The 27,320-nt window shown below is 41.6% G+C and overlaps 2 protein-coding genes across 4 annotated transcripts in view; one reads left to right on the top strand and one right to left on the bottom strand.

The window, feature by feature from the left end:
- Positions 1-24,562, bottom strand: part of ERCC8 (ERCC excision repair 8, CSA ubiquitin ligase complex subunit) — a 36,981-nt gene extending 12,419 nt beyond the window's left edge. The window contains exons 1-9 of one of the 3 annotated variants that reach the window (XM_084802589.1): positions 24,416-24,562; positions 21,964-22,059; positions 16,041-16,142; positions 12,102-12,225; positions 9,320-9,401; positions 8,027-8,095; positions 6,630-6,696; positions 3,750-3,850; positions 2,471-2,595 (exon numbers count right to left, since the gene is read on the bottom strand). In XM_084802589.1, the coding sequence (XP_084658715.1) occupies positions 2,471-2,595; positions 3,750-3,850; positions 6,630-6,696; positions 8,027-8,095; positions 9,320-9,401; positions 12,102-12,225; positions 16,041-16,142; positions 21,964-22,059; positions 24,416-24,492 (843 nt within the window). In that variant the 5' untranslated portion in view covers positions 24,493-24,562. Of the gene's footprint in view, positions 1-2,470; positions 2,596-3,749; positions 3,851-6,629; positions 6,697-8,026; positions 8,096-9,319; positions 9,402-12,101; positions 12,226-16,040; positions 16,217-21,963; positions 22,060-24,415 lie in introns of those variants that run through there. The other 2 variants (XM_084802591.1, XM_084802590.1) reach the window with 2 other exon arrangements.
- A 100-nt stretch (positions 24,563-24,662) lies between these two features.
- Positions 24,663-27,320, top strand: part of NDUFAF2 (NADH:ubiquinone oxidoreductase complex assembly factor 2) — a 102,321-nt gene continuing 99,663 nt past the window's right edge. The window contains exon 1 of the mRNA XM_084802592.1: positions 24,663-24,857. Within this exon, the coding sequence (XP_084658718.1) occupies positions 24,731-24,857 (127 nt within the window). The 5' untranslated portion in view covers positions 24,663-24,730. The remainder of the gene's footprint in view (positions 24,858-27,320) is intronic.

The raw sequence follows: 27,320 nt of genomic DNA, 5'->3' as shown, positions 1-27,320 counted from the left end.
CCATGGCTGTGGAATTCATACCTCCTTGAGGGGATCTACTACTATTCTTGCCAAATGGACACGGTATCACCCAGCCTTCTAGGTATTTATGTTTATACCCAGAGATTAGTGTTGCTCTCAACCTTGCACAGAGAAGCTTCTTTCTGCAGTGGGCAGCAGCTAGTGTGCAAACTCATAACTGATCAAAGTGCTGAGAGTTAGTAACTGCTGCATGCTTAGTCCTACATGGGACACCTGCATTAACCCTGTAAGACTTAGGAAGCATCACAGAAAAGAGAGCAGAGAGAAGTGAACACATGGAAAGACTAGTTAATTTGATCAATGTATCTTGGCTAGTAAATATCAGATTCAATTATCTCAAATACTGCATCTAAACTATACAGCTAAAGCACTGAAACATTTCATTATATAATAATTTTCTTTCATTATATGAAGTAGTGAATATAGCTCACCGCAAGGCAAATAAGCCCAGAGTATTCTGGAAGCTTCTAAGCACAATAGAAAAATCAAGGACAGGCTGAGCATCAGATTAACCTTGAAAGCTGAGAAGTAGCAATGGGAGGGGTATTCTACAGCGAAGGCAGCAGTCTGGGCAGCAGAAGAGAGGGGTAAAGGAGTCTGGCGCATCCTCTGAGGAGCCCAGTACACTAACGATGGGGAAATGGGAGCACTAGCGTGCACAGCTTCTACAACAAGCAAAGGCATTCAGTTTAAACAATATGAAAACTTGGAGGACTTAGTGAAAGACTTCCACTGGGAGGAGCAAGAATAGGTAGGATATTAGAGTAATAATCAGAAATGAGCCTGGCAGGGAAGCTGTTAGACACAGGAAAGAGAAGGCAAGGAGAAGCAAACAGCCCGTGGCTGGTTTTTGTGGTGTCAATGAGCAAAGAACAGAGTTTCAGTTCTTTGACGTTATCAGTCACGATACGGATAATGCCCGTAACTGAGCAGACATCACCAGTACCTACTTTGAACCCTTTGTTGTTGTTGCTGTGCCAAACTAGTTTCCTTCTGGACTTTCCCTGCAGGAATTTACTCTCTATTTTAAGGCATGGTTTCCAACCTCAGTCTACAAACCATGGGGAGACTGCATCATGAACCACTAAAGATCTATTAATATATATGAGGAGAAATTGTAAAAAGTCTTTTTCTACTTATTGAGATCTAAAATATAAAAAAATTAAGCTTTATTAAAATTATTATGTAGACTCAAGATTGTATAGAGTTTATAATTAAAGATATATTGGAAATGTGTCCTGACACATATTTACATGACCAAAACACACACTTTACCATTCACACCCTGCCCTCGATTGGCAGCTCAGTAATACTTTTTAAACTTTGTTATTATTTTTCAGCCAGTCAATATCTCTGATTTACAAAATGTTGACACCAAAACTAAAAAGAGTATAATTAAGTAAAACACCCAACACTCAAGATTACTGAATGGCAGGAGTGGAATTTGATTTTTGACAAGCCCTTTACAAATCTGAAGGCAGGGTTTCTCCTCAGTTTACTTTTTTCCTACAAGTGTCCTCTGTAGGGGAGTGTCTAAGTTAGCCTAGTTATGTCTTTATGAATAGCTTACTTTGACGAAGTTCATTTAAAAAAAAAAACCCTATTACTCATCCTAAACTTACTATTCTAGACATGGAGTTGCTGGCAAACTCCAGAAGCGCAGTGGCGCCTTTAAGGAGACAAAGGCAGAACCAACCATACTGACCATGCACAAATGTTCAGGTCCATTCACATTTGTCACACTGAGCCTAGACACACACGGCACAACATTTTCCCAGGGCCATCCTGTCACTTTTTACTAGCTCCCCTCTCTCCTAAGCACTGCTTGGCACATAAGTGGGTGCTGAGTACACACAAGAAGAAGGCAGGGAAGGAGAAGGCTGATCAGGTCATGGTATGACACGGACAGAAGAGGCTGAAGTGTGAACGGATGCCCACGGGTCTTCCCTGAGCCAGCCAGCCATTCCACGGGCATTACAAGGGAGGCCGGGGTGTGGAGCGTAGTGTGAGACTGCTGGCCTGACAGGCACAAGCCTCCGGGTCTTGACACAAGAAGACACCCATATCAGAACTCAGCACTAGAAATACTGTTATTAATATTAGCAATCAAAGGGACCCCTCAAGTATTTTAAAGAGAATTGTTATCTAAAAAGGATGGGTAAAGGAAAAGATATGACTAGTCTGAAATGCAAACTTTGACTGTTGGTAACTTTATCTGTATCATCAGATCTTAGCCTTTTAATTAGAAGCATCAGTGTGGGATGTGACAGGTATGCCAGGCTGGTGGGGCGGGTAGGCTTGGCTTGACTTGAGAACTCTACAGCATCTTTTAAAACCATATCAACAGCTGTGATTCAAAGACAAGAAATGATGTTACAGCTCTAGGAGAGTACAGAATGTACATCCCAGACCCACTTATTGACTGAAAGGGTCCTTTAAGGCCTCTCACCAGGGTGTTGTCCCCGCTGGAGCTATTCCAGAGCCGCATTCGGTTATCTGTGCCAATGGTGAGCAGGTGAAGCCCGTCACTTGTAAAACATAAGCCATTAACTTTCCCATTGTGAGCAGTGTTGGCTGCAGAGAAAACACATTCAGTTTATATTTTTCTGTGTTAGCATGCATTTAAAAAACATTAAAGAACCACTAATGAGAGTACCTGAACAGCCAAAGCTATACAGAGAAGCCCTGTCTTGAAAAACAACAATCAAAAGAGAGAAAACAAAAAGGAATAACTAATGAATTACTTAAAACTCAAGTTGACCACACTTAAAATTTACCAACCTTTAGATTCCATGAACGCAATAAGCTAGCTACACTAAAAGAACCCTGAGTACAGAATAACTTTTCAGTAAGTAAACTGTGCTATCAAATTCAATTCATTATTAGCAGTTTAATACCAAAACTTTAAGCAGCCCTTTGATACATTGTCCTCCAAACTGAAAATCACTTGACAAAGTATTAAAAACCTACAGTCGCAGTGCATGCCTATCATCCCAGCACTTTGAAGGCGGGGGGGGGGGGGGGGGGGGGGAGGGGGGGGTGGGGGTGGGGGGGTGGGGGTGGGGGGGTGGGGTGTCATTTGTTTTAGGCTAAGCTGGGTTCAATCCCCAGCATTACCAAGAGAAAAAAGAAATAAAGAAAAGAAAGGACAATTCTATCAAAAGTTTATCAGAAAAAGGAAAACTGTTCTAGTCTCAATAAAAATTTATATCACTTTTAAATTGAAAAACCAAAAAAACTTAAGGAGCTATTCCATTTTATCCCACATTCGTCCTATATACTCCTAGTCAAGGATGAACGGACACTGCTACCCAGGAATTAAATCCCAAATGAAACAATTGAGCTGCAATGCCACAGGGATTGCACCTGACTGACAATAGCCACAACCTGTGGTTTGCCTAGCGACACAAAAGCACAAAACATCACTATTTCTTTAATCTACTGTAACTTCTGTGTAAAGTTGAATTTGCATAGTTGTTCTTAGTGAAAAATATTTGCAAACTGAGTTAACGAGAAGTTTTTATGTTTGAAGCGCTGGAGGCAAAAGCAGTCCACACAGTTATTTACATCTTGGGAGAAAGAAAACCACAGGTGAGGTTGATTTGGAAACTGATTCATGGTGAATGCCATTTATAAAAATTAGTTTTTCATTTGTTAACATGTATTTATTATTTGATTTCAATTTAAAACCCACCATAAGAACCATTACTGTATTTCTATATAATTACCTGATTCAACAGCTTGAGACTTTTTCCCATTATGTTGATCAAGAGTAAGCAAGCATCCTGATGCTCTCCTCACATCCCATAATTTTACTCTACTGTCAGCACTGAGGGAAAAAAAAATCTTATATTGACCTATATAGCTAGGATAATAACTCCACTCTTTGCCAGCTTGAACATGAGGCTTCACTCTATTAGCACAAATACATTCCTACAATTGTACTGTATTCTTATTTTCAACAACTATTCATTACTCAGTAGCACATAAAATAGTGAAAAGATAGCATAGAATGGTGATTTTTCTTATCAGATCACAAGGACAAAATTCTGCTTTTCTCCAAGGTCCTATCACACTAACTGGGACATGTTCTGTTATTTCTCAAAAGCCACCTACACCATCAAGCTTCTGAGGAAGCCCACTGTCTAAGCATTTATTCACCATCAAATTAGGGTTTCTTGCTTTTTATATTAAAAGTTTGGAAAGAAGATACATAATGAAGACATTCTAGTTTCATTTCTTTTTGTGCTCAAAAAAAAAAGTTCTTTGCGAGAAAACTACATTCAATACCTTCTAGAACCTAGACACTTTACTTTCTTTTAGTTGAAACAATGCAAAAGACAGAGCATGTATCAATTTCTCCTTTAAAAACCACCCAGTGATAACATGTACTCCCAATCAGATTCCTTTATCTATCATGTCTTCATAAAGACCTTGATATTATTTACAAACTATTTTATACTTATTTACATGTGCACACATGTGTGCATGCATGTGCATGTGTGTACATGAGTACAAGGCAAATGTCACAGGACAACCTGTGTGAGCTGGTTCTCTCCGCCATGGCAGGCTTGGCAGGCTTGACCATTAAGCCATCTTGCCAGTCCTAGACTGTCTTTTGATAGCTACAGTCTAGACATGACTGTACCTCAGAGATCACATACTTTTACCTCCTGAGGTCACTGACCCTCCTACAACTTTTTGTGTATGTGATTTTTCTTTCCTTTTAGCAGGGCTCCACAACTTTCATATGTTGAGGTACTTTACTTTAAACATCAAAACTCATTGTCTGTGTCATGTGATGTTTGGATTTCTGTGGCTTGGTATAGCTGTAGTTGTAAATGTAACTTTTATTCTCCTGACTCAATTGCTGTCTCAGAGGCTTACTGCGCCCGTCTGCTAACCTAGGCCTAGTTCTAGAAGCTTCTAGCCTCTGTACAATCTAACCTAGGCCTAGAATGTTTTCAGCCTCTGAGACTTCCTGCTTAATAAGCTCACCCTTACTTGTTCTTTCTGAGCTATGGGCTGGCTGGTTCAACTCAGCTGTTCTGGCTCAAACTCTTCCCCAGCTGACTTATTTAATCTCGCTTCTCTCTTAGCCTGGAATTGTTCTGCTGAGCCTCAAACTAATTTAGCAATCTGCTCTAATCTTTTGGCTTCTCCTAAGTTCTCTCTCTGAAACCCATCTCTCTATTGCTGTCCTGGTAAAACTGCCTCTTAAGTAGCTTCTTTTTCCTCTCTCTTCTCATGAGATTTGGGCATATCCTATTCTGTCAAATCTTTTTTTTTTTCCACTCAGTTAGACAACACTTTCAAATTTGGGTGCTTCCATCTACAAACTAACTTTACCTTCCTTTGGGATTGAAGGCATGTACCGCCATGCCTGGACCTAATCTTTTCTTTACCTGATATTTGCTCTACACCAGGCTGGCCTTGAACTCAGATCTGCTACCCTCTATCTCCTAGATTAAAGATGTGTTTGTATCCCAGGCGGATCACGCAGATCTAGATCATCTCTGGATGATCTCATGCCAGTGGAATCACGTAGACCTAGAAAGTCTTTGGATGTGATCTCTTGCCAGAACAGCCATGTTGGGAATTAACATTCTTCTACATGCAGTCTCTTCCTGAACTGAGCACAGCTGTCTACTTGTAACCAGCCTCTTTCCCACAGCCTATCACTTCATATCTTTACTACCTCACCCTCCAGTGAACACCCCACCCTCACACTGTTGGACCTCGCTAAGGGCAAATAGTCCTGCTCTCTTCTTTACTAATTACCGAAGCTCTGCTGCTCTTGGGCATTTCAGGATGTTCTGCAGGTACTGATCTCCCCTCCTTTAGACTGTCAGCTTTCTGAAGCTGAGGTAATTAACCTGTGTCTCTAATACAATACTTGGAACAGGAAGTAGACATTAAATACTAACAAATTAAATCAACGGATATTAAATATTAACAAATTAAATCAATGGATAGATTAGATGGGTTAAAGAAACTGAAAAAGGACATTCTTAAGTGAGTAGTGCTATACTTCAGTGTAGGAAAATAACGCATAGTTTTAATAGCAGTGCGAGAGGATTCATGTCACTGCAGAGATTCGCCTGCAGTGTACAAGGTGCATGCCTTCAAGATGGCTAACCATGCACAGGAGGGCACTGGGAAGGCTGTTCAACACATTAGGCCTGCATGCAGCATAGGCATGAGGACCTGAGTGCAGGTCCCTGGCAAAGCCCAGTGCAGCTGTGTACTAATCCTATGCTGGGGACACAGAAACAACCCAGCCAGCAGCTATGTACTTCTGTAATCCAGAGCTGGAGACACAGAAACAACGCAGCCAGCCTCCCTGAACTGACAGAGCTCAAGGCTCTGTTCAGAGCATCTCAGTAAATACAGTGGAGGGTGACAACCCCAGTGTCACCCCCTGGCATATATGTGCACCTGCACACATTACCACATGCATACAAAAGATGCAAAGGAATTTTTTTTTTGCTGATATAAATTGAAATTTGTTTTTAGGTACTAACAAGTATATATAACAAAATATGTATCTTATGAAAATACAATCTTTCAAAAGGCTTTAATGACTAATACTAATAGCAAAACTTTACCTTGCTGTTGCCAAGATATACTCATAGCGTGGTGACCAGGAAACTGCCAATATTTCTTGTCTGTGACCTGCAAATACAAATGTATAAAAAAAGTCTTATAAAAATATTTTAAAAAAAAGGATCCAATAATTTTGCCTGACTCATTAAACAGCAAGCATAAATAGTAATGACTAGAAATGATCACTTCTTAGACTTGCAGTGTCTGTGTTTAAATACTAATGTGAGATTTGTGGAGAGTTTTTAAGCCAGGACTTTTAATATAAAAGGATGGGCTTCAGCTTTGGAAGAAATACAATTACTAATTTGTATCAAAGAGTGCACATATCCGAGGCATACAATAGAACTACATGGCAATAAAACATAAACAGTTTAAAGAAATAGCATTTTACAATTTCTTATAAAGTTATAACAAAAAAGAAAAAACTCTTGGGGGGAAACAGGCATTTTTACCAATTCTGTTCTTAGAAAACACAGATGATAAATTCGCAGAATAGTTTTACCTAAAAGAATTACTCAAGTTAGACATTTTCATCTGCCTAACTTTTTAATCAATAGAAATTACTGATAACATAAAAATGCTACCCGTTGGGCTGGAGAGTTGGTCGAAGGTTAAGAACCTTGTTGCTCTTGCAGAGAACTGGGGTTTGATTTTCCAGCAAGCACAAGGCAGTGCAAAACTGTAACTCCAGCTGCAGAGGAACTGACCTCCTCTTCTGACCTCCAACAGCATCAGGCAGCTCATGGTGCATGCACACATGCAAGGAAAACACTCACGCACATAAGGTAGTAAACCTAAAATAATAAGCTACCCATAAGTTTTTCTGGTACATTTATGATGTTTCTCAGAGATGGATAAAAGTGTGTATTTCTGAATTATATTCCAGTATTTCAGTTTAGAATTAGATGAAGTAATATAGATAAAAATTAATAAAACTATTTATATTAATATACTTTCCTAAAAGTATTGCTTTAATACTTTTTCTATAACATTTGTCCTGAGGAGAAAAGATATTTAAATATTAAGAACAAGGCTTCCTCATTAGCCACAAACCATAGTCACAAGGCACGGCTAGTGATGTAAGTTTCATTACTTGTTTTAAATGTAGACACAGCTGAAGGCTTTGAGCTGGATTTTCTATTTTCCATATCCCTGAGGTTCCCTTGCAGTCACTGTTCACATCGATGTCTCAACAGTCCAGTTTTCCAAGAATAACCCACAGAAGGACTTTTATTTCTGTTGACTTAACAACTAGCACAAAATGCATCAGTCATGTCATTTACAAAGGACACATTGTTACTGCTGTTTCTTTCCACTGAGCAGCTTACTCAAAGTAGTAGTTGTTCTAAATTAAAAAAAAACAAAAAAAAACCCCAAAAACAAAAAACAAAAAACTTACCCTGCAGAATGTGAGAACAGGATCCAGACTTTAGGTCACAAAGTTGTACCTTGGGTCCTCTAGTACCAACTGTTAAGAGAATGATGAAAAGGTTTTATGTAATATTTATTATATAGTATAAAAAAATCTCAGCAAACTGTCACTAAGAATCACAACATTTTCATTGTATCTACACAGAAATATTAAGTGTATGACACAATACATTTACAAACATCTAAACGGTCTTTATTCACAGCAGAACTGTGTGTCCACTGCCTGTTCTCCCCTCAGAACAGGACAGATCTGCACTGGTGTAGGACTGTGCAGAGATGAGGGGTAACTTCAGAGAACATCATGAGGGAGCCCTATCATGTGCACACAGCTGTCTAAGTGTGTGTGTGGTTCCTTGCCGCTCCACACAGGAAAACACTCAATCTCAACAGCTCAGCTGTCCCCAGCGGTGCTCTCGCCATCCCTTCATTGCTGGACACAGCTGCACAGCCACTGTGGCCAGGCTGACGGATCCTGAGGATCACCTAGTACCTGGCTTTGAGAGACGAAGCCGCTGCTTCACAGCCAGCTGCGAGGAGACTCACGCAGTGCCAGGAATAATGCAGTCATGGGCCCTGGATGCCTGAGAGTAGGCTAACATTTTTTTCTTGTGTATATATTGTTGTTGTTGCAGGATTTATATAAATGCCCATTTGCTTTCAATCACAATGCTAAAGAGAAGTAAGTTTTCCTTTTATTGTGTTGACCTGGAAAAGCCATCAAATTTTTAAAATTACATTTATTTATTTATTTATTGTGTGTGTGTGTGTGTATGACAGAGAGAGAGAGAGAGAGAGAGAGAGAGAGAGAGAGAGAGAGAGAGAGAGAGAGAGAGAGAAGGGACACGTGCCAAGTCAGAGGACAACCTGCTGTAGTCAGCTCTGTCCTATCACGTGGTTTCCAGGGATGAAATTCTAGGCATCACACTTGGCAGCAAACAGCCCTACCCTCTGAGCTACCTGGCCAGTTCAAGCTGCCACATTTTGTTCATATAAAATACCTGAGAGTTTAGTGACTTAAAAGAACTCCCAAGGGAACAGACACAGGCTCTCCAAAAGAAGCAAAGCAGAAGAAAAAAAGGGGGGGGGGAGTAGAGAATCTCACAGTCTTTGAATTTTAACTGCTAGCATGTGTTTCAGTGACTTAACTAGTATACAGTGTTTAAAGTAATCGTTACCTGGGCTAAAGTTTTTCTTTCAAACTTTACTAACTCTAAAATGGGAGAGTTGTACACATGCTAAAGGGCAAAGGACATGCACCCACCTGCTACCAGACAGTGCTTGGTGGCTGCTGGGGACATGTGATGACTGTAAACGGTTTCCTCAAAATGAAACACGTCTGCCACCTGTTAAGAGAAGCTGAAAACATGTAAAAACCAAAGCAGCAAATCCTCTTTCTCACATGCTAAACATATTTTTAATTGACTGTTAGCAATTTATCAACTAAAACATAAACGAAGGAGAGACAAGCTTCTGGCTCAGCATCCCTCCCTGGCAGGCTGGTGTCTCCATCAGGGAGTTGGCTCTGCCTCTCAGCGCCACCTGGCCTCAGCTTCCATACACACCACGATGCTAGTCACACACACTGAAGTCACAAGCCACAGTAGTCTGTAACCACAGTATCTCCTTTTGGCTTTCTTCACCAACTTCTCTAGACCTCTTGACAAGCCCAGAATCCCTAGCATTCCTTCCTGTCCATGCCTTTTCCTCTCCAGCTGGGGCTGTCAGGCCCAGCACATCAACAGCACTCTCTCTGTTTACTGCTACCCCCCTTGTCAAGACCTTCCTGCTTCGAATCTACTGCCTCACTGACGTACAAAAAGCTCCTAAGATTTCTGTGCGGTGCCAGTGAGTAAAGGCAGTCAGACATCTTTGCTATGTCAAAGCAGCCATCAGCCATGATGCCTATATTCTAACAGCACCTTAGTTACAAGAAGACATCTGAGTCATAGCTTACTCTAAGTCAGTCTCAGGTGAAACCCTGCAGCTGGCAGACAGGTGTCACTAGAAGACCATTCACTGCAAGCAGGCTTTGGTAACAGCCTACAGTGCACCATTTCACTACACTAGTCTGCAGTAAGCTGCAGCATGCCCAGCTCTCTTCACTGTCCACAAACATCCCTACTCAATCATGACAGGTGATCAGACCTTTTACTTCAAATAGAAAATAAAAGCCCCTGAAGCAGGAATCTCCCATCATCTGCAGCCAACCACTTTCGCTTACGCTTCTGTTCTTTGCTTCCATCATGGACGCGGTCCTTCCTGACTCCACAAGCTAACCTCTCTGCTTGGGTTCAGATCCCCTCCAGGGGCAATCTCAATCTGCAGGTTAGCTATGGATTATCCTGAACTACTGTCCTTACTGCTTCATTCCCAGCATCACCAAAAGCTAAGTCTTTTTAATATCTATTCCACAGGACAGAATAAACAAAGCTTTTACCCCACCATCCCTCAATTTTATTTCTTCCCCTTCATATATATTTAGTGATCTTTAATCACCATTTCTTTTTAAAAAGTATTTAATTCTATTTTATGTGCATTGGTGTTTTGCCTCAATTCATGTCTGGTGAGGGTGCCAGATGCCCTGGAACTGGAGTTATAGACAGCAGTGAGCTGCCACGTGGGTGCTGGGAACTGAACCTGGATCTTCTGCAAGGGCAGCCGGTGCTTTTAGCCAGCACATCATCTCTCCAGCCCACTTAGCTTTTCTTACCTCACTGCAGTCTTAGTTTCCCCACTACTCTTATCTGCACTACTCTTCCTCTATCACTGACGGCCTTGCTATTCTATTGGTTTGCCAATACCCTCAGCACAGCCGTTGACCCCACTGTCCTTGAAGCAGCCCTTTTCTCTGGCTTTCGGGTAGAGACGTGCTGGATGTGCCCCTTACTCTCAGGCCACTCCTTTCCATTATTTTGCAGCATTTGTTGCCACTTCTTTTGTCCTAAAAGCCCTGGTCATGCCTAGGGTTTTGTTCTCGTCAACTGACTGTCACTAACTCATAAATCTCTGTTTTCAGTGTAGACCTCACTCCTGAATCGGATCCAAACACATCAATCAGCTCCTGGGTTATCTCCACACGTCCTACAAAGCCCTCAAGCATAATAAATCACCTTATTCGCATTGCAGAACCCAGGAACCATTCTTGTGTTTTTGTTGTTGCTGCTCTGAGATAGGTCTTGCTCTGTAGCCCAGGCTAGCCCTGAACTCACAAGACAGTCGTCCAAGCCAGCTTCAAACTCAAGATTCTCCTTCCTTAGCCTCCCAAATGCTAGAATTATAGGCATATACCACCATGACCAGCTGCTATTCTGTCTATTAAAACTATCCAATGCCTGCCTTTTCAGTTTCTTGCTATACATAAAAAAATAAAATAAATAAAATGACAAGAGTGAAACATTTATAAAGCTGAATTTACTTATATAAATCTTTCTATTCTCTGAGACCCAGCCTAGCAGATTTTAGATTCCTTAGCAGCTTTTCAAACCCTTTAAACAAAACTCTGCTGGTTTTGCCAATGGAGGATTGGATGGGCTACAAGATACTGTGGTCAAAATGGGAAGTCCATGACAAGCATTTAATCTTTATGACATATACTGGATTTTGTTTTGTTTGTTTTTTTTGAGACAGGGTCTTACTACATAACTCTGGCTGGCACAGAACACAGGAAACACCAACTCTGAAGAGATGTCACATTTCTATAGAGAGGTTTTACAGGCAGGGAGATTATGTTGATTATGTGCGAGGCATGTGCTAGCTCTTTGTATGTTGCTCATTTACCCCTCAAACCATTCCAGAAGGTGCCATCTTTGCCCTCATGTACAGACGAGGGAGCAGAGATGCACGATGCTTTGGCATTTGCCCACTGCCATAGAATGAATCAGCAGAAGTTAGGTAGGTAGGACAAAGACCCAACCACCTAGCTCTCCCAACCACGCTCCCAACAACTGACACAGAACATCTTAGCAAAAAACCATCCTATATGGTTCACATCCAATTTTCCTTTATCCTACACAGCAATCTGGAAAGGTTTTTAAAGTACTTACCTGCAATGTGTTTGTATCCCATACTTTCAGAGTTTTATCAAACGAACTGGATGTGAACATGCCTGTGTCGTGAGGGTACCACTGAACAGTCTCCACACTGTATTTGTGAGCATCAGGATGGCTTCTACAAAACAGTGATCAAAACTTACAACTGCTGACTTAGGTGGGTTTCCAATGTATTCTTATGAAAAAGCAGCAGGCGTGGGTAGGAAGATATAGATTGGTACTCAGACATCACACATCCTTGTCTTAGTTGTTCACAAGGGGAGAGAGGATGTCTGGACATCTCCAGATTCAGTTCCCATAGTGAGATGTGGAGGCCTGCCTTCTCCTGCTATATCCTACTCCTACTCCTGCGTTGTGAATAATGTACGTGTGTGTGTGCGCGCGCGCGCGCATGCAATGAGGTGAGGGGAAGAGGGCCAACTACAGTGGATTTCTTTCACCTTGGAGGTGGCAGTGGTTTTCCTTACTGAAATAAATACCTCTTCTGGCTTGGATTTCCCTTTCTCAATTACCATTACTAGAACAGAATTAGAGCGGAATGCAATGTGCATACAGCACCATGGGATTCCAAACAATACTGTTTGTCCACAGATGTTGGACAGTCAAACATGTGGGCAGCAGTACACAGACACCTTTTTTTCCCCCTTTTCTGCTAAGGATTCAAATTCCTCCTATTTGCAGGGACCCTCTGGTTTGTTGAGAGCAAGGACCTACATTCTGCTATAGGAAGCGAGGGACTCTAAAAATTGCCTTTTGCTCTTCTGTGGCAGCACGGCAAAGCTGTGTGGTCTGTCTGGGAAGCTGCCCCTCCAGGTAGGAACGGGAAGCCCCGGAGAGTGAGCAATGAGTCAAGGCTCAAGAGTCGGACTCACGATGGTCACATGTTATTTTCAGGCACATTTAGTAAAAACTTTGGTATTAACATCTTCTTAATGCTCAATAACAAATTAAGTATACCAACAATAAATATTACTAAGTAGCCTATGAATAACAATGAATTTTACTAAATTCACCTACTATAAATAACATAATGAATTTTACTAAAATTATTCTTTAAAATATTGTAAATATACCCATATTGAAATGTAAAGTTACACTTTTATAGTCTAAACCTAGAAATAAAAGTCATAATAAAATAAAATAGAGAGACACACATTTACTTATATTACATACTAAAAAACTAACCAGATCACAGTTCCTCATAATGTAACATTATATAGCATATGTCAAACATAAGAAACATGTATATATTTCACTTTAATAAAGATGCTAAATTTTAGTATCAGATAACATCAGATTAGTAACACACACTTTAATCCCAGCACCACACCCAGGAGACAGAGGCAGGCAGATCTCTGTGAGTCCCAGGCCAGTACTTTAGATTTTTTTTTCCTTCTGGATTAGGGTTGAGAGGGAAAGTATGTAAATAATGGCTCAAGCCTCTTAAAAGACAAGTCCTAGCCTGTGCTACAGCTTGGGATGCCCTAGGCTGTTGTTATTAATCTTGCTTGCCTACCATTAATCAGATGGCAAGACATTACTGCTGAAGACACAACAGACCTTGGCTGAAGGACATGGAGAGATCCAGCTGGAACTGCCCCGCAGTCCTCCTCCTAGCTGGCTGGTCTTCACGGTGTGAGAAGGTGCTATGCAGGCCACTAGGAGGAAGACCTCACCAGGGATGCTACCCAGAAGTGGCCACTGCATGCTACAATACCAGCCTGCCAGGGAAGGTGGTGAGCAGCGGCAAGACTGGACTTGAAGTCTGCTCCATAGAAAGGAACGTGTACCTGGTACTGCAAAGTTGGTCGAAAGCCCTCAGCTGGGGAGTTCGCAAGCTCTGGGGTGGCACCTACTACAGTTGTCTTGCTACATGGACATGGGGTCAGCTGCCTTCTAAATGTTTCTGTTTATGCCCACAGACTAGGGCTGCCCTCGGCCTCAGAGGAGCTTCCTTCTGCAGGGGCAACAGGCAAAGCAAGGGCTCAGAATGGGTTGAGGTGCTGAGATTCAATGACTGCTGAGTGCTCAGCACTGTGATGTGCAGAAGAGGGGAAGAGAGAATGTAGGAGATGAGCATGGGGAAGAGTAATGTCTAATGTCAGCTAGGCAACATAGCTGTTGCATGACAGCAGCCATGGTTATCTACCTAAGGCCTGCACAGGATCACGCCAGCCAACACTGCAGCAGGGACAGAAGAGGAACTCACAAGGCTCTATTCCTAGCTAAGGAGCTCCTGGCAACTGATGGAGACTGATGGAGAGGAGCTAACTGGATGCTGCCCATGCTTGCACACCCATGAGCATGCCTTCAGCACTATCTGGGCTCAATGAGTTACAACTGAAGAAGCTGGGAGGGACATGGAGAGGAGGGTATTGAGGGAGATATGATCAAGGTACATTGCATACATGGATGACAGTGTCAAAGCATAACGAGTATTCTACAAAAAGTTCTAGTGCATTTCTTCTGGTTGTTGTTAGTTTGTTCTTGAGACAGGGTCTTCCCCAAACAGTCCTGGCTATCTGGGAACTCATTATCTAGACCAGGATGGCTTCAAACTCATGAGAGATCCTCCTGCCTCTGCCTCCTGAGTGCTGGGATTAAAGGCGTGCACCACTAAGCCCAGATATCCTAGAGTATTTGAGAAGATAATAGTCTCTATTATGAATGAATTATATTTATTTGCGTGTGCCATTGCCCGCATGTGAAGGCCAGTAGACAGCTTGTAAGAGCCAGTTCTCCCCTTCTACTGTGTGGGTCTCAGGGACAGAACTAAGGACACCAGGCTTGGTGACAAAGTGCCTTTAACCACTGAGCCACCTAGCTGACCCTGAAATTTTCCTTTAACTATATTCCTTTCGATTTAAACAGTAGTTTAAACAGTAGTTTTTACAGCTTTCAACATGCCTTAAAAATATCTAATTATCACAGAAACCTGGTAAGAATGATGGAGCAAGTAAATTTAACTCTAAAACAAAATAAGCTGAGTCTCAGAGAGATTTTCAAAAATTGTGTTTCTAAACGAGTAATATTTATTATATTATAAACACACAATTATAAATCTTAGGGCCACATAACCTAGGGGCCTGGGAGCATACAGCACGGTGGCTGCCAAGCTCTGCAAGCTTCTCCCTTGTCTCTATGGCAAAGTCAGCTCAAGAACAGATCAGACACAGGCAGCAAAGGAGCTTTAAACAACCATTACGAAAAAACCTACCAAACAGCCTAGGAAGTCAGGTTTGATTTTGTTTTTTTGTTTTTTGTTTGTTTAGTTGGTTGGTAGGTTTGGTTTTTTTGAGACAGGGTTTCTCTGTGTAGCCCTGGCTGTCCTGGGATTAAAGGAGTTGAGGATACCATCATCACCCTGGCTTAAATCAAGTATTTTAAAGTGAGCAGAGAAGAGGTGTGTGTGTGTGTGTGTGTGTGTGTGTGTGTGTGTGCACGCGTGTGCGTGCGTGTGCGTGTTGAGAGATTGCCAGCATACTTATTAATCCTGTTTTTAATATTTTTCCCACTAACATCAGTTGAAAATGCAATTTGCATTTATAATTAGCTGAAAGATTTAAAAATGAACCTGTACTAAGTGGTATTACAACCGAAGCTACTGAGGTAAACTTTGTAGGGATAGAGCATAAGAGACACCAAAATCTTTTTAAAAATTCACTTGAAACCTGACACAAAAACTGCAGGTAGTCATATGACCAAAAACAAAACAAAACAGAAAATAAAACAAAACCAACCCCCCTCCCAAAAAAACCCAAAAAACAAAAAACAAAACCCCACTGACTTTTGATCGCTTTTAAGAAAGCATCAAGGGGCATCTATCCGTGTCAGCTGACGCCATGCACTTGACTGCCATTTTCATGTTTTGCATCTGATGCAAACAACACTGAACTGTTTGCCTATTCATGAGTTACACTTTCAAATACACACCTGCCAATGGAACACACTGCTTTACATGTGTAATAGTGTTGTCTGCTGGCGTTCTCAAGGTCATAGAGGACAACCACACCATCGGAACCACCCGACAACATGCTGGCGACAGAAAAGCCACATTAATCACTGTGAGCAGTCCAGCTGCTGCTGAGTTCAGGTCTTCACACACTGACCTATATATGCCCAAAAGAGCAAGTTCAGTTAATTCTAACAGACACCAATAAACTGGACTTTCTCAACATTTACAAAAGCACAATACGGAAAAACTCAATCCTTGATCATTTCAGGTTTATCTCAATGACTGCAAAAAGACGGCAGAAGGCAGTTACTTTAGAAAGTCAAAGATTACAGTGTGACTCCAGCCTTTAAATCTGTGCTAAGTGAAAACAGAATTAGCTTATTAAGGACAGTACTCTCTGTCCCTGGGCAAAGTAAACCGCCTATCTTGGCCTTTCAACATTTGAAAAACAGTAACAATGAAGTGGGGGAGGGACGGTTTCTCCTAAGTGTCCAAGCTGATGTGACAGCAAATGGAAGCTAGCTTCCCGTCTTTTATAAATGCATTTATTCCATTCATTTGTTCCGAGCACCTACAGTGCTAAAGAACTGTGGACAAGACAGGCATGCTCCCTGACCACCTGGAAAGTGGCTGTCTGGCAGGAAAGACCTGCATGTGATCTCACAAACTGCAAGTTGTAATTGGGACCACCGTGGCAATAAGCTCCTTTTATTTTAGCTTAAGCTTCAAGGATGGCATCCTTGGTTATAATACTTTAACTGGTACCTGAAGGTGGAATAGAAAGTAGCCAACAAGGTGTGGGAAAGACACACTCTAGAGACTGAAGGGACAGACTGCTGAAGTGTGAAGGGAGACAGGGGAGAGATGAAAGGTCTAAAGACAGATAGTCTGACTTTTGGTAGCAAAGGGTGCTAAAAGGAAAAAGCTGTCCTTCAATCCAGCCTATTACATTGGTAGAGCCTGTAACAGTTGGATTCAAAAGCTTTGTAAAATGATTTCTAAATAGTAGAAGTAACATGTAATTATATACTTGACAAGAAAAAGTTCTTCATATTAATTCAACTAATTTATAAAGTTAACTCATAAAACACTCTTAGTACTTGACATACTTTCCCTAGGACCCCTGAATCTACAGAGGACTGCTATTAGCTTGTTCAGGCTGTTTGCTTCCTAATTATGATTTTGTATTTTTCATAACATTACCTTAAATAACCTTCAAATTTGAAGTTGTAACATTTAACTGACTTCTCTGACAGCCAAATTTTCAGCTGAGACAAAACAACAGGTGGTGAGGCATGAAGTAAATTCAGAGCAAGTCTATAAAAGGGGAGATTTTAATTTTTCCATGTATTATAATATACACTATTTCACATTCAATATTTTCACTCTTTCTACCCTCATTCAGAGTACTATTCCTTTATATTTTTTATAAGATAAAAATCTCTTTGAACAATGATTTTTTTTTTTGGATCAAACTTAACTGCAAAATCTCAAGACATTCTGAATTTTATTCCACTATTACACAAAATGTAGACACTCAAATAAAGACAGGTGCATCCCATTAGAGTGTTCTTCAGGAAAGTCCAAACAACAGGACCTTTCTCAACCCCAACTCCCTTTTTTTCCCATAAGTTACTCACTGACACAATTTTTATGGTAGTCACCGACTGCCTTTTCTGAATACTGCAAATTCATCACCCCAAAGTATATCATGAATAAAGAAACTTCGCTTTGAGTTGTTTTAAATAAATACAGACCTTCAGTTGGCCTTTGTGTGTCTCTGCTCCCTTGACCTGTTCTGTCTCTTGTGACCTGGCAAAACCCAGGTCATTTGCTCTGCAATTTGGAGCTTAGATTTTTAGACTGAATTGAAAATAACCTTTACTTATAATTGGTCTCTTTAATGTGAAGCGGTATCAGCAGCCAAATCACTATGTAGATCCACAGTTACACATTTATATAAATACTGCTATTTTCTAGAACTAGTGGTCATCAACCCTCACATTTCTGTCCCTCTGATTTTAACTGAGTAGAATATCAAAAAAGGCTAATGAGTACCGTACTCCAACAATTCCTGCGTACCATGGAGCAATGTCTGCCTTTTGGACTTTGAAAATCAGTTTGAGTAGATGTAAAAGGCTTAATTCTCTGAGTGTTTTCAATTAAAAATTTTTTTCTTCCTTTGGGCAAAAACCCCAAAGTCAAATTCTAGTGACAGTGTGATCCGCTTTCTTATACACCACAGCTGTAGATCTTACTCCAAATAAAAAAGTTTTGTGAAATTATAGTTCCATATTCATTCTGCTTACTCCTGTCGGCATTCTCTGTGGACTCCTGGCACATGCAGCTTAGGTCTTCTTGGCCTTTATTCTGTCTGTCTGTCTGTCTGTCTGTCTGACTGACTAGCTCCATAGCCTGTTTTTTTCCTTTGGAGGGTTAGTGCTGGGATTGAACCTGTGTCCTCACACATGAGAGGCAAGCATGGCACCACTGAGCTACGACCAGTCTCGACCTTCCTTTTCTTCCTGATCTGTAAGTTCTCTCTGCTTTTCGCCTTCTATTTCATCTGCTTGTGTTCTCATTTCTGAAATATTTTTCATTTATTTCTAATTTTTCTTGGTTTCAATAACCTCATTTCTGGGATTTTTCTCATTTGAATTTATTCTGTCATGGATTCTACTTTTTAAAATTTAGAGGGAAGGCTGGAGAGAGAGAGAGCTCAATTAGTAAAAAGTCTGCCACACAAGGATGACATGCTCAGACTCCTCAACACTCTCTCTCTCTCTCTCTCTCTCTCTCTCTCTCTCTCTCTCTCTCACACACACACACACACACACACACACACACACACACACACACACTGACACACAATAAGCAGACTTTTTGTTAGTTCTGGAATATTAGATTAGCATTCTCACATTTTATGGACAACCTGTCCAGTATGATGTCACTGTCTCTTAGCTCTTACATCCTGTGTTCTATTTTGGCATGTTTTCCCTATCCTTTCAGAATGGTGTCTGGATTTAGAATAACATTTAAACTTTCATCTTCAGAAAAACCCTCCTTCTAAAGTATATTTTCCTTCCTTTTGATAAGACACTTTTAATAAGAGATTTTCTGATTGTGTTCGCGTTGTAAACTTCCCTGGGCGTCCTCTCCCTCTGTGCGCACTGCGCCAGACTCTCAAGCTGGCTCTATTCGTCAGCATGGGGCTTTGCTCCTCATGGAGCTTTGACCTGTTAGTTCCCAGGAGTGACTACAGGGCCAGGCTGAGCTCCTTCCAGTCTCGGGCGGGCCTCGAACTCACCTGTAAGTGCTGTGTGACATGACTCCTGGGGCAGCTGCTGCAGTCAGACTGGCCTGATTCTGGCTAACCTGCTGGTCTCGTGGAGTTGCCAGCCAGATCAGCTCCTCTCTCAGCTTCTGCTGACTACCTCCCCCACACGTGCATGCTCACAGCATGCAGATCTTGCCATCGAGGTTTGTTTCCACTTACTCATAATTTGGGATTTGTGTGGATACTTCATGACCTGGTGACCTTCAAGGAGAGATCCTCTTGCCTTCATCTCCTGGGATTACAGCTGTTTGTCGCCATATGCAGTCTTTGTGGTAAACCCAGGAGTATGTGCATGCTAGGCAAGCACTATGCCAACTGAGCTACATGCTGTGTTTTTTGGTTTTTTTTTTAAACCAGGTACTATAAATGCATTATCAATGTAAAATGAACAATTACTTCCAGAGGTGCTCTTTAACATTGAATTTTGGTATTTACAATAATGTAAGATATTTTTTTAATGAAAATAACTGCCAAAAGTTTTTCTTTGGGTTTATTTAATGCATGAAAAATGTAACCATTACTGAAATTAAACAAATATCTATTTGGTACCTGATATGAATATTATTTAACTATAAGGTTAATATTCTGCTAATCATGACCACAATAAAGAGGTAGGGTATTGTTTTTATGTAGAAAAGAAAACTTACAAAAGATGAATAAATTAAAAGAATTTAAAAGAGATACAAATTTTAATTTCATAAAGGTATACAAATGTCTTCTTTGTAATTGAACTTGTTAAAAATAGTTTATGGTTAGTCTTCTTAAACTAATACCTAATCTTGAACTGAGTCTGCTCCTACCAGCTCTCCAAGTTCTGGCTTTGACTGTGGCCTTTAGTGCTTTTGCTATAGCATTCATAGTGGATGATAAATATCCGTATAGATTTGAACAATTTACACATACACTGATAAACTTAATGAAAAGAAAATACTTATTTCTTATACTTATTACAATTTGACATATATTTTCATCTTTATTTCTTCTTGCTACTAAACAGGACTAAACATAGTATGTCTTAGCAAAGGCAGAAATGGCAGCTGTAGCTCTGAGCATGTACTAAAGGGAAGGCTGCCGCGCTGCGCGGTCAACTTTAACTCGATGCACCATGAGAACGTCTTCGGCCTACATCCTTCAGACGTTTTGCCCATGCACAGCTGCAGTCCGCCAGCTCTTCCTGACTCGGGCAGGTTACACGACCACTGTGCCAGTGGCTGGCTGCAACACTGGGATCTTTGACCCATTGGCTCCAATGACCAAAAGAAATCAGCTCTCCTTTGTCCCTTGGGTCTGCATTTATTATACCAATGAGTGCCCCTTAACTGTTTCTGATCAGGAAATATGTTAAGCCCTGAAAGCTAGGGGAATTATTATGCATCATCTTTTACATTTAACAATGTGTTAAAATGAGAACTGTTTGCCACACATTTCTTAAATGCTATTATTATGGCAGAAGGTGAAAGTAGAAAGTACAAGTCTGTCAAACCCACCTGGCTAATTTTAATGTAAATAACAACAGTTTACTAAGAAAAAAAAAAAAACTCTAGGGCAACTGCTAAATAGACCCTAACAGGAGAAACTATTGTCCATATGTGTGTGTGTGTGTGTGTGTGTGTGTGTGTGTGTGTGTGTACACACACACATATGCGAGTCTGTTACTGAACTACACCCTCAGCTCACATCATGACGGGCTTTGAGCCCACATTCCTTGCCACCCTTCTTTTGTCTCTCACATTCTGCTCTAGACTGGACCGAGGTCTTGTGCATACAAGTCATGTGTTCCGCCACCAAGGTGCGGCCTCCCCTGAAACCTGCCCGTGTGAGCAGTGCAGCATGACAACAGGCTGTACACAGGGGCAATCCAGCTACAGTGCAGCAACTGCATCAAACAACTAACGTGGTTTTCTTAAGGTCTAATGACAAATGGGCTAAGCATGATCATTCCCACTGAATAGCTAAGACAGCTGAAAGTGGACAAGTTAGGTAAACTGCACAAGGTCCCAGAGCTGGCAAGTGAGAAACTCAGTAAAGTTGTTTGCTTCCCATTGAGTTTGCCAAACGTTTCTGCTTCTTACATATCACTTCCCATTAGATCCCTTGAAAGGAACAGCTGAATTTTAAAAGAGCACTTAAGACACATCCCAGCACTTAAAAGCCTTCTGCATCAACATAAATCCCTGGTTTATTGATTTAAACATGAATATATTTATGCCACAGTATTTGTGGTATCAATCTGGCAACATTTTACATATTTGATTTTCTGTTTTTTTTCAAATGAATAAATGTTAGTTCAACAAATGCTACAATTTAAAATTTAAATTTTTTAAGAGTTCTTTTTTTTGTTTGTTTTTCAAACAGGGTTTATCTTGTAATCCTGGCTGTTCTGGACTCGTTTTGTAGACCAGGCTGGCCTTGAACTTATAAAACTCCAGCTGCCTCTGCCTCCTGAGGGCTGGGATTAAAGGCATGCATCATCACGCCCGGCTATTTTCAAGAGCTCTTTCCTAATCAATCTGAAAAGGCAAGGTTTCACTGCACCTCACTTAGACAGCGAAGACATAACTTACTATCTTCCTTCAACAGGCTCAATGTCAAGAGTGTTAACCCCACTGCCATGGATTCTTTCAACATCTCGGTCTTTGTTCAACTCCAGGCTTAGGACCCTTCAAAAATTAAAAAGAGAAAAGGATAAAACTTAACAACTAGAAAAAATTTAACACAAATTCCTTATTTCCCCAAGATTACATAGATCACCATAAATATTGCAGGTCCTTAGCATCTCACCACAATTAAAGGTGTTCATATTTGTAGATATAAGCCTCTGAACAAGTTTCCAACAACTACATGCAAATACATCACCTGAAACATGACATTAAATAAGAGTGGTTCTCAATCTTCCTCATGCTGTGACTCCTTAATACAACGCCTCCTGTTGTGGTGACCCACAAAAATAAAAGTATTTGCACTGCTTTTTTAATAACTATAATTTTATTTTTCTTGTAAATTATAATATAAATATCTGACATGCATGATATAAGAGACCCCTGTCAAAGAGGTCATGACCCACAGTTGATAATCACCAATTTAAAGCATCAGAGTCCTTAAAAAACATATCTGTGGATAAACTTTCAGAAAAAGTTTAAATTCTGGTAAACCTAACTGAGGACACCCAGTGGATAAAAGTTTGAATCACACAATTTAAAAGATTCTCTTAAATGGTTAAGGCTGTAGAAATGCATACTATATCCAATGCCACAGTTTAAACAAAGTGAATTATTTTCTTTTTCTCATTAGTGCCTTGATTGTTTTTTAAGCCTGCATTTATCCTTCTGAGCTCTGCCTTGAGCCTAAGCATGGAATGACAGTTTTATGTTATGACAGAAACCAGAGGCCAAATTTGCTGGCTGGAGGACCAAGATGGAAGTTTTAGAAAGTTGAGAAATCACAGCAAAGATAAAGATCAGGAAAGGAAACGCCATAAAACACTTTACAAGCTCCGTGACTTATCCTCGAGTGGAATATGCTTGGATCCGATCCTGAACACCCTGCAAGACTTTCAAGGCTCAACCAAGTGCCACTTGTCACTATCTGACCAGTGAGTGGTATGTGCCTGGGGCAGACCTAAAGGGTTTTGAAGCCATAGCCCACAGACAGAGCTAGAACTGCATCCTAAATCTAATTTAGTAAGTTACTGCTGAAACAAAAACATCAGCATTCTTCAAGGTGTAAACAAGAACCCTGAGCCTAGTAACAGTGTTTAAAATGTTTAGGATACAATCAACGTTATTTTGCATATGAAGAACCATGAAAATTTCAACTTCCACAGGAAAAGAAAATCCTGAGGAGCCAAAGCTAAGCTAACATGAGCTTTGGAGTTATGTGACAACTACTTCAAGGCAGCCACAAGGAATGCTTGGGTGCGAGAGTATAAGCAGTCTACACCTTTAACTTAATGGGCTCAGTAGTAGATGGGAACTGACCAAGGAAAGTATTCGTGGACATGAAGATAAAATCATTGAAATTACACAAGCTGACAACACAGTGGGAAAGACTGGGAGAGAGGAGATAATAGAGCTTAAAATAGGACTAAGATTAATGCAACTGAAGCCCAGAAGGAGAAGAGAAAGGACACAGGGCAGGCAAAATATTGGGAAGGAGAAAAATGACTAAAACTTGACATGAACCTACAAACTGAATAAGTAAAATGGAGGCTACGTAGAGTAAACTTGGAGAAATCTGTGTCTAGATACATCACAGCCAAATTGCTGCCAGGTAAAGACAGAGACTTAAAACAACGGTCAGTGTATCTATAAAGAAAAAACCTATTTGAATGATAGCATTTCCCTTTAAAATCTGTGCAGCCGTGGACAAAGAAGAGATACCCTCCTCTCCTTTTGCCCCTTGTTACCTATGGCAGGCGGGAGACTTGGCCCTGGGGTCATGAAAGCAGGAGAGCTGTCCCTGTCCCTCATCAACTGCAGCACTTGGGAGAGGAGGCCCTGATGGTTGTAGAGCTGACCCTGTTGGCCTGGGGTGCGGGTGAGCTGGCCCTGAGAGTGTGAGCGTGAGAGAGCCCACCTGCCTCTTGTCTGCTGTATGCTAGAGGGAGGTTAAATAAAAAGGGAAATTGGGATATTAAGAAGGAAAAGATCAAGAGAAACAGTAAGTATCTGGAGTAAATAACGTATTTTCCTTAAAATATGCTTGATGACTATTTTCCACTCCTCTTTATACCACTTGTCACCTCACCGCCACGCACGCCTACCAGGTCTCTCCTGGAGTGACAGCTGTCAAACTCGCCTCACTCTTACTTTCAACCTCATTCTTCGAGCAGACGGCAACCTACAATAATTGTGACCTGCGTCTGGTCTTCATACTTTCCCCTACACGCACACGCGGGCCATCCTCATCTGGCTCCTGCCGACTTGCTCATCTTTGCCTAGTTGGTCCTGCCACCCTAACTCCCTGCTCCCGATTCTCACTCGGCACGGAAAGAGGAAAAGGCAAGGCGTGCCTTACCTCCGTGTGGACTGCGCCCTACGCAAGCGAAGAGGGTCCTCCAAACCCAACTGTCGAGCGGACAGAAAACTCAACATCTCGGTCGCACACACCGGCTTGACGCCTGGGTGCCGCCATGACAGAACTTGGAACTTGTAACAACAGGGGCTCCCATTGGCCGATCAGCGGCATGACGTGACCAAAGGGGAGCGGCGTTACTGGGAGGCGCGAGAACGCGGACCTGAGCTGTGGGCGGGGCCCCGAGTGGGAGGGGCTTCTCGTTGGGCGGGGCCACCCGGCAAAGGAGAGACTAGGGACCTTGAGCTGCGCGCCGGCATGAGCTGGTGGCGGGGTGTCCTCCGCTCTGTTTGGGGCGCTGTGTCGAGGGAGGTGAGGGAGCACGTCGGCACGGACCATCTGGGGAACAAATACTACTACATCGCCGAGTACAAGAACTGGAGAGGTGAGTGCGAGGAGCGGCTGCGGGTCACCGCGGGTGGCGGCCGCCGTACTCTAGGGCCGGGTCTTGGGTATCCTGGTCCCTGTCCCGGGTCCTAGTGGCTTGGTCGTTTGCCTTGGGCGACGAAGTCTGAACCAAGTCCTCTAAGATCTTCTACAGGGACTGGAGAGCCTCGGGAAAGGCTTCGCGCTAGTGCCCAGCCTTGATCTTCAGCTCCAGGCTGTCCTGAGAGTTTTTCTTTCCCAATGGCGCTGGGGCTGGGGTTGTCGCCGTCCTTATTTTAAGAATCCAGACACACTGATCCTTTCTAATTAACAGTTCAGGTTTCCTTTCCAGGTAGGCCTCAGGAACTTATGTGTAAAGCTATTTTCAAAAAGTGGAACGAGTTTTTTGGGGAGTTAAGAGATGTACAGTTTTAGCCTGGCTGTGGTGGCTCACACCTTTAATCCCAGTACTAGGGAGGCTGAGGCAGGTGGGTCTCTGAGTTCGAGGCCACCCTGGTGTACAGAGCGAGTTCAACGACAGCTAGGGCTACACAGAGAAACCCTGTCACTGGGGGTAGGCGGGAGAGGAGGAGGTGGTTCCTTTTCTTTCTTTCTTTCTTTCTTTCTTTCTTTCTTTCTTTCTTTTTTTCTCTCTCTCTTTCTTCTTTTTGACAGCAGACCACGGAATGGCTTTCACAACTTCTTTTATTTTCCTCTGTCGCTCCAGTATAGAAAAGCTCAGACGATGGCTCAGGTTAAGAGCACTGCCTGCTCTTCCAAAGGTCCTGATTCCTAGCAACCACATGGTGGCTTACAACCATCTATAATGAGATCTGGTGCCTTCTTCTGGCATACAGGTGTCCAAGCAGGAAAAGCACTATATATATAATAAATAAATCTTTTAAAAGAGAAAGAAAGAAAAGCTCAGACATGGAAAATGAAAGAAGTTGGCTTAAGCTCTGACTGGGGCAGCTGAGGGACAAGTCAGTTAGCCCCACCTTGTCTCAGTGGTCTCACATGAAAGACATAATAGAAATGTCAACACTGGGACGCTTGAAGACCCATACAACCGCCGTGTTTTAGTCATTTCTCACACATATTAACCGTGTTACATGGCTATGTAATATTACTTAGCTTTAAAAAAGACTTGTTGTGTGTATTGCCTGCATGTATGTATGCACACTAGGTATCTGGTGCCTCAGAGATTGGAACTGGAGTTCATGATGGCTGTTTGGCCACTGTATGGGTGCTGGGATTTGATCCTGAATCTTCTGTAAAAGCAGCGTGTGCTCTCAACCTCTGAGCCATCTCTCCAGCACCTACTTAGCCCTTTTCTATAACTTACTACCTTGAATTCTTTCACCCTCTGAGCGTCTAAACATGCTGCCCCTGCGTCCACCAATCTGATTTCTGACATGAATTGGTCTGCATTTTCTACTAGTTTTATAAGTTAAAGATTATAGTATCTGTTTAGATTTCTTTCTGGGCTCTTTATTTAGGATAATTATTTCAAAATTCATCCTTGTGTGTATCAAAATTTTAACCCCAATGTTCCAGTGTGTGGAGTGTTATGTATGTGGTTTGCTTATTCATTCACCTGCTCATAAATCTTTGAATTATTGCCAGTTTAAGGCTGTCACAAATAAATTATTAACATCTGTGTAGATAAGACTTTGTATAGATATAATGCTTTCCTTTCTCTTTTTAAAAATGTTTACAAGGAGAATGGCTGGACCAACCTGGAGGTGTATCTATCATTTTATAAGAAACAAAGTGGTCCTGGTGGCCCACACCTTTAATCCCAGCATTCCAGGAGATAAGAGGCAAGTGGATCTCTGAGTTTGAGGTCGGCCTGGTCTACAGAGCAAGTTCCAGGATAGTTAGGGCTAAACAGAGAAACACTCACTGTCTCAAATGAAACAAAACAAAACAAAACCCAAACCTTTCAAAAAATAAGAAAGAAAAGAAAATTTGTCATCCAAGTCTGGCCTCCACAGCTGTGCACAGGCACGTACAGTGCCACACTCAGGTCCGTGTAATGCGCAGATCACTTTTTTTTTTCAAATTCAAATGCTATAAACTGGCACACGCTTGACATTTTGACATGTTGGAGATTCATCTAATGTCATCACAATCAGGATACAGAACAGGGTTGCCACCTTCAGCAGCTCCCACATGCTAACCCTTAGGAGTTATTCTCTCAGCTCGTAACCTTGGCAACTGATTATTATGTCAGTTACAGTTTTCATCTTTTTGAGACTATTATATGGAGTCATACCATATGTAACTTTTTGAAAGTGGCATCTTCCGTTCAGCATATTGATGCTGTTAAGATTCATTGAGGTATCAGTAGTTTGTCTCCTCCTCCTCCTCTTTCTTCTTCTTCCTCCTCCTCCTCCTCCTTCTCCTTCTCTTTCCTTCTCCTCCTTCTCCTTTTGGTTTTTCAAGACAGGTTTTCTCTGTTTTAGCCCTGGCTGTCGTG

This window comes from Acomys minous (assembly GCF_964271855.1).
Source record: "Acomys minous genome assembly, chromosome: 11".
In the NCBI taxonomy this organism is placed as follows: Eukaryota; Metazoa; Chordata; class Mammalia; order Rodentia; family Muridae; genus Acomys; species Acomys minous.
The sequence above is the reverse complement of the archived record's forward strand: the minus strand, read 5'-3'. Positions and strand labels throughout refer to the sequence as shown.